Source organism: Centrocercus urophasianus, unplaced genomic scaffold (genome assembly GCF_019232065.1).
Source record: "Centrocercus urophasianus isolate 14NV4802_14NV808 unplaced genomic scaffold, USGS_Curo_1.0 seq_39, whole genome shotgun sequence".
NCBI classification, from domain to species: Eukaryota; Metazoa; Chordata; class Aves; order Galliformes; family Phasianidae; genus Centrocercus; species Centrocercus urophasianus.
The window spans coordinates 2,042,107-2,053,429 of record NW_024884966.1 but is presented as its reverse complement, the minus strand read 5'-3'; the positions used below and the strand labels follow the sequence as shown (position 1 = coordinate 2,053,429).

At 42.6% G+C, this 11,323-nt stretch overlaps 1 protein-coding gene across 1 annotated transcript; it reads left to right on the top strand.

Moving 5' to 3' along the window:
• Nucleotides 1-281: 281 nt before the first annotated feature.
• On the top strand, nt 282-7,823 carry LOC122167788 (serotriflin-like). The gene is made up of 7 exons (XM_042832600.1): nt 282-380; nt 3,619-3,843; nt 4,650-4,740; nt 5,249-5,394; nt 6,011-6,105; nt 6,779-6,867; nt 7,696-7,823. The coding sequence occupies exons 1-7, from the start codon at nt 282-284 to the stop codon at nt 7,821-7,823; spliced, it is 873 nt and encodes a 290-aa protein (XP_042688534.1).
• Nucleotides 7,824-11,323: the final 3,500 nt, after the last annotated feature.

Here is an 11,323-nt window from a genome sequence, read left to right as displayed (position 1 = left end):
AAGAAACTCGCAGCTTTCTGGTACTGGTGGTCTCTGTCTCAATACAAGGTGAAGTTGTCTCTCTGTAAGAGACAGTGGTGTCCATGCATCATCATATACTCATTTGTGCAGACTCAGCATATGCAACCGTATTTGGTAATGACTAAAATAATCTCCTATGTGCCATGCTTCATACCGCAATGCTTTCTCATCCTGCTTACATTCCACAGAACACCACAAAGTTTGTGCAATAGAGATTAACAGATTTTTGTTGTTTCTTTGCCTGCTTTTCCTCCACAGAAATGGGTCCTCTCACTGCAATCATTTGCCTGGCTGCTTTGATACACCAAACTGATGGACAGGTAGGACCTGTCCTATCGAACGGACTGGTTCCAGGAAGGGTAAGCCTGCACTGGGGAAGGGATCTAAAGCAAAATAAGGCTGACAAAAAGCTCTTTGGGGGGGCTTTTTGAAGCCAGCTAAAGTCGGCAGACTAACCATGAGCTAGCTGCTATTACTGAAACATGGTGGGACCACTCTCATGACTGGAGTGCTGTGATGGATGGCTACAAGCTCTTCAGAAGGGATAAACAAGGAAGGAAGGGTGGTGGTGTGGCTCTTTATATTAAATAGCATTTTGATGATGAAGAGCTTGGGGTTGGAAACGATAAAGTTGAGTGCCTATGGATAAGGATCAGGGGAAGGCCTGTAGGGGTGATATCTTGATGGGAGTCTGTTATAGACTGCCTATAGACATCAACTTCCCTGATATATGTTGGAAATATAATACAGTGCAGAGGAAGCAGTCCAAGAGGTTTCTAGAACGTATAGAAGATAGCTTCCTTATGCAGCTGGTAGGAGAGCCTACCAGGAGTGGTGCCCTGGTGGACCTGCTCTTGACTAACAGTGAAGGACTGGTGGGAGATGTGAAGGTTGGGGACTGTCTAGGGCAGAATGGCCAAGACAAAATTATAGAGTCATCTACTGTTGGAGATGTCAGAAGAGTGAATAGCAAAACTGCTATCTTGAACTTCCAAAGGGTGGACTTTGACCTGCTCAGGACACTTGTTTCAGGGGTCCCTTGTGTCCTGAAGGGTCCAGGGTTCCAGAAAGCCTGCATGCTGAGATGGAAATCTTAAAGGCACCAGAACAGGGTGTCCCTGAATGCTGCAAGGAGAGCTGCAGGGGGAGAAAACCAGAGTGGATGAACCAGGAATTCTTGTTGAGACTTTGGGAGAAAAAGAGTCCTCTAGAAAAAGGGACAGACTACTTGGGGAGACTACAAAGAAGTAACTAAGATATGCAGGGAGGAAATTAGAAAGGCAAAAGCTCAGAATTGATGAACTCAGAAATGAACTCAGATTGGCCACTGCAGTAAAAGAGAACAAGTTATATATTTTACAAATATATTCACAGTAAGAGAAGAACCAAGGAGAATTTCCATCTTTACTTGATGCAGTGGGGAATGTGACCACTGAGGATAAGGAGAAGGCTGAGGTCCTCAATACCTTCTTTACATCTGCCTTTAATAGGCAGATCAGTTATCCTCAGGGCGCTTTGTGCCCTGATCTGGAAGCCTGGGATGTTATGCAGAATAAACCCCTGGTGATTCAGGTGGAGACAGTTAGAGAGCTACTTCTCCATTTGGGCTGTCACAAGTCCATGGAACCAGACAGGCTCCATCCGAGGGTAGATCATCCCAGCTGATTGGCGGGGCTGATTGCCGAGCCGCTCTCAGCCATCAATCAGCATTGTCTGGAGAGGTCCCAAAGGATTGGAGGCTTGCTGATGTGACTCCAGTCATTCCCAGAAGAGGGAAAGGCTGTTGATGTAGTCTACCTAGACTTCAGCAAAGCCTTTGACACGGTCTCTCACAGTGTTCTGCTGGGGAAACTGGCTGCCTGTGGCCTGGACAGATCTACCCTTCTTTGGGTAAGGAGCTGGCTAGAGAGCCATGACCAGTGGGTAATGGTTAATGGAGTGGAGTCCAGCTGGTGACCCCTTACAAGTGGTGTCCCCCAGGGGTCGGTACTGGGTCCCATCTTGTTTAATATCTTTATTGATGACCTAGATGAGGGCATTGAGGGCACCCTCAGTAAGTTTGCAGATGACACCAAGGTGGGAGGTGGTGTGGATCTGCCTGAGGGTAGGGAGGCCCTTCAGAGGGATCTGGATAAGCTGGACCGCTGGGCTGAGGTGAATGGGATGAGGTTCAACAAGGCCAAGTGTCGGGTTCTGCACTTTGGGCACAACAACCCCATGCAGCGCTTTTTCTCTCAGTGGTCAGGCACTGCGATGGCTGCTCAGGGAGGTGGTGGAGTCACCATTCCTGGCAGTGTTCAAGAGGCATCTGGATAAGGAGCTACGAGATCTGGTTTAGTGCTTGTGGTAGCAATGGTGATGGGAGGACAGTTGAACTCGATGACCCTTGGTCCTTTCAAACCTTGTGATTTTTTTATTCTGTGATTCTATGACCATTTGGTCTAAGCAAAATAGTTGTATCTAAACACATTGTGTAGATAGCTGATGCGGCTGAGTGATCTCTAGAACTTTAAAATACAGAGCTGAAATTATTGTTAGTTAGCACATATTATCACATATAAACATCTCTGTTTCCACAATAAAGATGAATTCTTGTTTTCCTGAGGTTTTTGTGGTAAAATGTTTCTTCTGTCTATCTAAATACTCTCCTTTCTGCAAGAATAATTCTATTACTACTTATTCCAGACAAAATACATGAACTGATAATACTCTAAAATAATTAATCTCAGTGTCAGAAATGCAGTCATCGTTTCTCTAAGAGAGTTAATAGTTTAAGGTATAGATATCCACTACATAGACATTTGGATGTGAGCTATTTATCAAGATCCACTTAATAAGGAGGAAAAAAAAAAAAAAAAAAAGAAAAGGAAATAGGTGTTCCAGGAAAGATGATCACATCTTTCATTAGGATCCATTTCTTTACTGTGAGGGTAAACAGTCCTGGAGTAAGATTCCTAATGAGGTGGTTGATGCCCCATGCCCTGTGTCAGTGTTCCAGAGGCATTTGAATAATGTCCTCAATATTATCCTTCAATTTTTGGTTAACCCTGAAGTTGGACTAGATGATTGTTGTAGGTCTCTTCCAGTGGAAATACTGGTTTGACACTTTCTGAGGTATCTGAGACATTCAAAAGATGCATTACAGGCTTTACAGAGAGCTGTACCTTTTGGAAGAAAATCTGAGACTCCCAGGGTATTTCAAATGATCGTAAGTATTTCAGAAGATGGTCTGCAAAATGCCCTAAAATCTGATTCAGCTTCACATACTTCCAAAGCTTGAAAGTAATAAGAGCCAGGGACTTTTTTAGTGCATACAAGAGGCTAAAGTAAGTCATGACATTTGGTTACAGAGCCAAGCATTCTCCACATTTGATGTGGAGACATCTACAGTTAGAATTACTATCTACTATATTCATTTAGGGTCATGTCTTCTTATGAAAAGTGCAGTTTAAACGAAGGACGAGAGAGGAAAAAAAAAAAAAAGCACATAGAAGAATAGAAGAATCAATAAAGGAAAGCTAAGAATTTCCAAGTTCTCAATCAGTCTTGCTTATAAAAAATCAGAGAACTAGAACCATCATTGCTATTGTTTTCCAGGTGCTTCCTGGCAACCGAGTGAACCAGAACTTCCCTTTTAACATTGGATACCCACGAGGGAAACCCCGTAACCAAAACCTGCCAAAATACAATGGTAATCGGATAAAAACCAAAAAAGTGGTTCAACAAGATCTTGTTGCTCTCAAAAACAAGCAGATGATCCTTCAGGAACACAATGAAATACGAAGGTCTGTAGTTCCAACAGCTAGGAACATGCTGAAGATGGTAAGTGATGGATAGCTAATAAGCTGCTTTCAACATGATTAGCAGAATGTTGTATCCTTCTAAACACTCCACACTCAGTGAATAGAGAGGACAGGAAAGTTACTCTGGAATTGAGATGAAAAAAATCAAAATTATATCCCTTGGTTTCTACAGAACTCATGCTCTAAGCTTGCAAACTAAGATGCTGTAAGCACTTGTAAAGTCATTGCAAAGGTTTCAGAACAGGCCACGGGTGCTATCTGAAAACTCTCTCTTAGCCAGCAAGTCTTGATTTGATAGGATGAGAAGTAATGGGCTTCAATTGTGTCAGGGGAGATTCAGGTTGGATATTAGAAAAAATTTCTTCTCAGAAAGAGTGGTAATGCATTGGCAAAGGCTGCCTGGGGCAGTGGTGGAGTCACTGTCCCTGGAGGGATTCAAGAAAAGGGTGGATGTGGCACTTACTGACATGGTTAGTGGACATGGTGGGAGTGGGTTAATGGTTGGATTGGGTCATCTTAGAGGCCTTTTCCAACTGTGATGATTCTGTGATTTGTGCAGTTAACAAAACTCAAGTCACCTGGCAAAAGTCCCTATGCTTAGGGTCATTTGTTTGGAGATGGTATGAACACAAGTTTGCCCCAGCCGCATCGATTTATTGCTGTCAAACCTGTATTAACTTGGCTAGCACAGGGAGTCACAGATTCTTTTTGCCTTATCTTTGCTAAACATAACCAGCAACAACTCAGACACAACTTTTTTTCTTCTCCTTCAAGGACTGCACAAATTTTCTGTGACCTGAATGCTCCTTCCTTTGTGTCTTTCAGGTGTGGAACGAGAAAGCTGCCAAAAATGCTCTGAAATGGGCAAACACATGTGAAATGCAAATCAGCCCAGTGCAGAACAGAGTTGTTAATGGTATGGGAAGAACATGAGGACTAAACTTACGGGTTAATGATGACTTGCAGAAAGCATATCTACATGAACTAGAAATAAGGATAAACTTTAATCTGCTTTTTATCTTTTGAGGATTCTTAATCGTGAAAATGTCATCTTTGTCAGAGAAAGACCCCAAAAGACAAACTGTTGGAGCCCGAGAGAGAGGGCAAGCTATGAACTGATCCTGTTCTTGTACCTTTCTTTAACTATTCTCTCTCAGTTCCTGCTGGAGACAAGTCAGTAGGATAGAGAAGTGTTGGTCTGACTAAGTACACATATTTTTGTGTCACATTTTGTAGTCAAATAACCATCCGAGACTGAAAGGTCACTGATATCAGAATAACACACCTTGCCAGGATCAAGTGTACTACACTCCAGGGGTTGTAGAGTGCTAATGCCATAAAAAATCGCCATTCCCTCTGTCATGCCTCCCATCCTACAACTTTCTTCACTCCTGTGTAATAAAATAGACATACTTCTACTTCAGGTATCACCTGCGGTGAGAATATCTTGCAGTCATCTCAACCAAAAACATGGGCTGAAGCAATCAAAGTCTGGCACAGTCAGGCCGCCAATTTCAAGTACGGTTTTGGAGCGACTACGAAGAGCGCCAACGTCAAGAACTACGCTCAGGTATGGGGAAATGAAGTGAACTGCAGTGATACACTAGAATCACACATGTACAGTTAGGGTTGCTGAGGGGTGTTTATTATCAGGAAAAGAAAAAAAAAAAAAACAACAAAATCAGTGCCATCAAACTGTTATCTTTTATGCTCTCATCCAAAGATGACTGAAAAAGTCTTTTCTCATTTACATCTGAGACAATGGAACCAATATCTAAAAGAGCTGCCCGGAAGAGAGGCAACCTGTAGAAAACATAAATGATAATGCAGCCACACAAATAAATAAATAAATGATAACGATGCAATATTTTTCATTAGTAAATAATGGAAAAAACATTAAAATATATACATATGGACAATGAAATGCCAAAGGAAAAGAGCTATGATGAAGCCATTCAAGTTGAAATTTCTATTATTCTCCCAAAATTGTGTCCAAAACATTTGGAAACCAGAAGACATCACTAATTCATTTTCCTATTTGTTCCTCCTGACAGCTAACTTGCAAACATAACAGAGAGTGAAAATGAATAAATAAATGAATAAATCTATCTTCTGATTTAAAACGTAGTGTGAAATACATTTGAAATACAATTTCTGACATGACTTCACTGTTTTTTATTCTACAGCTAGTGTGGTACAACAGCTACCAGGTTGGGTGTGCAGTTGCCTACTGCCCAAGGAACCAGTACAACTACTTCTATGTTTGCCACTACTGTCCTCCGTACGTACTGCTTTTTGGTTCTCTTGAGATGTTCTAGACATGGTTTTAGAAAGTCCTGCAGTCTGTTGAGCATGTGTAGGATCAGTTGCCTCCAGTTTGTTTTGGCCATTTGGAATTTTGAAAAACGCCGATGTGAATTGTTGCTTTAACATCTAGTTGAGTATAAATGTTTAGTGTTATCCATGTTAAAACTGGAAGTAGGGAAATATTAGCATATGAATGAAGATAGAAAGGTCTGTGTAAGGGTCAGGCATCAAACACGAGTCATCCTGTAACTCTGAACACAAAGAAGATAGTCAGACACAAGCGAAAGCCAACAGCAAACGAATATTCACAGAAGAAAAGCAAATCTCTAACACCTGCATGTCAGAAGGTTGCTGCCAAGATAATATCCTTATGTGCTGGAAAGCCATTAGAAAAGCAGAACAAGGAAGCATGTAATTTTTTAAACTGGTAATGCTATACAAAGGCAAAAAGCCAATTAGTTTTCTTTCCCTAAATGCCTCCCGTTTAAAAACAAAGATCTGGTATTCTACAAATAGCCCAAACTCAAACAGAATAATCATTTTACCCAAAACTTGTTGTTGTCTTTCATTGTGATGAAAAAAAGTAAGCTGTCAGTGGCTCAGAGCTGCACTTTGATCTCCTGGTGTTCATTTCTTTAATATTTCAGAGGGAATAACATCATGCAAGTGGCTGCACCTTACAAGAAAGGACCCAGATGTGCAGACTGTCCCGGCCACTGTGAGAGAGGGCTTTGCAGTAAGTGCACGTACTTTCCTCCTTAAAACAAACTGTTGTGCTGCCTCATGTAATGACTTCACTCCCTTATAGTATGTCCCTCCATACCTAACCTTTTATTACCTTCATGCAACCTTTGGCAGGAAAGATGTCACAGAACCACCCCTTAATTTACCTCCACCTAACATAACAGTGGTTAAGCAACTACTGACAGGGCGTGAGCAGGGACTGGAAGCAGATGATCTCCAGGGGACCCTTCAAACCCCCTCACCCACCGTATTCGGTGCACGGCGTTGCTGCAAAGATGTGCACGATTAGATTGACAGTCTTCTGCTGCCCTCTGCAGGGAAGCTCCGGTGTCACAGTGTCAGGATGTGCTTCTCCATCCAAGGGCACGTCTGAATTGTCAGCTTTCACGTGTGTCCCTATGGACATAAAGATCTCCACCTGCCCCTGGCTGTTGTAGAATTCCATGTGAAGCAACTCAACTGTTTTTCTGTCTGCTTCCCCTTCTATGAGCAATTTTATTCTTATATACTCAGTTCTTACTAAGTATTCTTATATATTTATATGCTTATATATTCAAGCAATTTTATCAGCTGAGCACGGAACTATAGAATACCAAGGTCAGAAAAGAGCTCCATGATCATCTAGTCCAACCACCCGCCAATATTTCCCCAACAAATGTACAAAGACTGCTTAGACAAGAAAACAAATGCAAAAACAAAAACAAACAAACAAGCAAACAAAAAAAGCACTTTGTAAAATGCAGAAGTATCACAGTAGGACTGTTGTTTTTTTTTTTCAATTAATACATTTCGTGGCCTTTCTCTGTCTGTTCTGTTTCAGCCAATCCTTGCAGACATCGAGATGCATTTCCAAACTGCAGAAATATGGAAAGCTTGTTTGGCTGTAAACATTCAGTGGTGAAAAAGAAGTGTCCTGCCACCTGTAAGTGCACCACTCAGATTGTATAAAGGCCTGGAGGATATCACTGCAGCTGCTTTGGAACTTATGTATGAGGAAAGAGTAGAACTGGGAAGAAAAAAACATTCATGCTCAGTGTTTCAGCTCAGATTGACCTGAATGTAACTTGTTTATGAAATCACATAATTGTTTCAGTTCCAAATTAATCTGGTGGCTCAGGTAGACTCTGATGTTATGTTAGGCTTTATAAAAATCATGATTAAGCTATTAATGTGGTTTTCAATTTTTTGGTGGAAGTTCCACTGATTCATATTATTTTAATGGGAAACACACTTTTAAAACATGAAAATACATGTTAAATTCCACTTAACTTTCTTCTGTTACCTTTTCTTCAATTATAAATGGAATATATTCCTGGCTAAATAAATGTATGTTCACAAACAAGAAAAGTTGTTTATATATTTTTTTTTTATTTGGAAAGTTTCTCATGGATACTTCAAGGATCTGTGATACTTCATGCAAGTGAGGATGAAACTGGAAAAGAAAAGCAGAGCCAAAAGTCATGCACTGTTTTGTACAGAAAAGATAAGAGGTGTACAGTGATTGTGACCTAAACACAAATCTTCTGACACACAGAATCACATCTAGGGTAGGAAGGCCCTACGGAGGGGTCTGTATGGGTTGGGTCAATGGGCTTAGGCTGGTGGGTTGAAGTACAAGAAGACAAAGGGCCTGGTGTTGTATTTGGTCACAACAATCTCTAGCAGTTATAAAGGCTTGGGACAGAGTGGCTGGAAAGCTGAGTGAAGGAGATGGACATGGGGGTGTTGGTCAATGCTTGGCTGAACAAGAGCCAGCACTGTGCCAGGTGGCCAAAAAGGCCAAAGGCATCCTGGGTTGTATGAGAAATAGCAAAGCCAGCAAGAGCAGGGACGTGATCATCCCCTATACTTGGCACTGGTGAGGCTAAACATTGAGTTCTGCATTCAGAGTTGGGGCCCTCACTACAGGAAAGACATTGAAGCCCTGGAGCACGTCCAGAGAAGGGCAATGAAGCTGTGAGGGGTCTGGAGCACAAGTGTTATGGGGAGCAGCTGAGGGAACTGGGGTTATTCAGGCTGGAGAAGAGGAGGCTCAGGGGAGACCTCACTGCACTCTACAACTGCCTGAAAGGAGATTGTGGCGAGGTGGGGTCAGCATCAGCTCCCGTGTAACTAGCAGTAGGATGAGAGGTGAGGACAAAAAGTGAAGCCAGGGTGGGTTCAGGTTAGATATTAGGAAAGATTTCTTCTCAGAAAAAGTGGTCAGGCATCGGAACAGACTGTCCAGGGAGGTGTGGAGGCACCATCCGTGGAGGTGTTTAAGGAAAGGGTACATGCAATACGTAGGGACATGGTTCAGTGGGTAATACTGATGGTAGGTGGGCAGTTGGACTAGCTAACCTTAGAGGTCTTTCTCAACCTCAGTGATTTTATAATTCTATGATCTGTGCATTGAAGTGATAAATGCATTTTCTCCAGAACTGCCCAGGTAACAGCACTAATTTCTATCAAAGCACACCTCTGTACCTCTTCCAGTAAATTCAGCTACAGGCCTTGGATGTGCCTTCTCCTTCCCATATTTGCATGCAGACCATCAAGTATCACCTAAGGGGGAGTTTAGCTGGATCTGCTGTACTTGGTCTTAGGGCCATGATCATTCTTGTATTGCTTCTAATCTTACATTTACTTGCATAAGATGCTGGTGATATTATTATTACCTATCAGGTCTTTAGTCTTTGCATTGTTTCTGTGTGTGCAGAGTTGCTGAGCATTTGACACCACTGTATCAGAACAATATGACTCTCTTGCTGGCATTCCTGCAGTGGGTGCAGTTCAAAGAGATCATAGAATCATAGAATGATTCAGGTGGAAGGGACCTCAAAGACCATCCAGTCCCATGGGCAGGTTTGCAAACTATCAGATCAGGCAGTAGATCCCAGAGTCCCATCCAGCCTGGCCTTGGGCTGGGAACCCACAGCTCCCTGGACAGCCTGTTCATGGGTTGTTTTCATGATAACCAAATAAACTGCCTTCTCTTCATTCATTTTTTGGCTGGAAAGCTGCCTTATGGAAAGGGACCTTGGTGTACTGATGGACAGTTGGCTGAATATGAGCCAGCTGTGTGCCCAGGTGGCCAAGAAGGCCAATGGCATCCTGGCTTGGATCAGGAATGGTGTGCTGAGCAGGACTAAGGAAGTCATATTGCCCTGTAGTCAGCACTGGTGAGGCCTCACCTCAAGTGCTGTGGTCAGTTTTTGGCAACTCAATACAGAAAGGAGATGGAGGTGCTGGAGCAGGTCCAAAGAAGGGCAGCAAGGCTGAGGAAGGGCTTGGAGTATATGCCCTACAAGTAGAGACTGAAAGAACTGGGGCTGTTTGGTCTGGGAAAAAGGAGGCTGAGGGGAGACCTTACTGCTCTCTCCCAATACCTGAAAGGTGATTGCAGTGAGAGCTGGATTGGTCTCTTCTCACTGGTGACAGAACAAGGGGAAATGGCCTCAAGTTGTGCCAGCGTAAGTTTAGGTTGGATATCAGGGAAAATGTCTTCACAGAAAGGGTTGTTAAGTACTGCCATGGGCTGCCCAGGGAGGTGGTTGAGTCACCATCCCTGGATGTGTTTAAAAACTGTTTGGATGTGGTGCTCAGGGCCATGATTTAGCGGAGGGCTGGTAGAGTTAGGGTAGGATGTTTAGGTTGTGGTTGGACTTGGTGATCTTTAAGGTCTTTTCCAACCTGAGTGATTCTATGAGTCTATGATTTTTCAGCTTTATTTTCCTGCTCTGCCCCTTAACCTTCGAGCACTTGGGTTAAATTACACCAGCAAGATGAATGTGAAACAAAAAGTGAATTTGTCCTCATATCCGATACATATCCCCTCCCCTGAATTATTTTTCTAACGTTAATGAAAAGGTAGACACAGAGTTTATAAACTTTGACAGAGATTATAAGAAATGCAAACAGCTGCAAACAGCACTTCTCTGAAGAAAGAGGCTCCACTCTCAAGCCTCTGCAGAGCAAACAAAACATCCCAGCTCTGTGCAGGATGCCCCGCAGTGTCCTCAGGTACTGAGTCTTGTACGCCAGCCCCGAGCAGGACTGACATCTCTTACCACATCCCCTCGCCATTTTAGACCAGCAAAAATCATTCATTCGATAGGACTGCAATTCTGGTTCAGAGCACAAGAGGGTGAACTATGCCCAGACATTCACCTCGATCGGGTTTTCACATTGCTACCAGTAGGGAGATCTTTTACTAGAAACAGAAGTTCTGAGCCTGCTCCAATTGTTCTTAATAGTAATCTGTGCAGCGTTTATTAGTTAACTCTTGATGAATAAATAATCACTTCATATAAAATCAGTTTGGTAGTGGTTAATTCCCCTTCACTGTTTCATCGCATCTCTGTTGGCCAAATGACTTTCCTGTCAAAGCCATTTGTTCTATGAAATTAAAGCAATGTTTTGATTTCCAATACATCAGTGCTAGTTCCAGCAGCCTCGATCATTTCTTC

Bases quoted from the DNA above. Each gene is read 5' to 3' on its own strand.
- LOC122167788 (XM_042832600.1), top strand. From the start codon at position 282: ATGGGTCCTCTCACTGCAATCATTTGCCTGGCTGCTTTGATACACCAA. The intron at 381-3,618 runs GTAAGCCTGCAC...ATTGTTTTCCAG, and splicing joins ACGGACTGGTTCCAGGAAGG to GTGCTTCCTGGCAACCGAGT. The intron at 3,844-4,649 runs GTAAGTGATGGA...TGTGTCTTTCAG, and splicing joins CTAGGAACATGCTGAAGATG to GTGTGGAACGAGAAAGCTGC.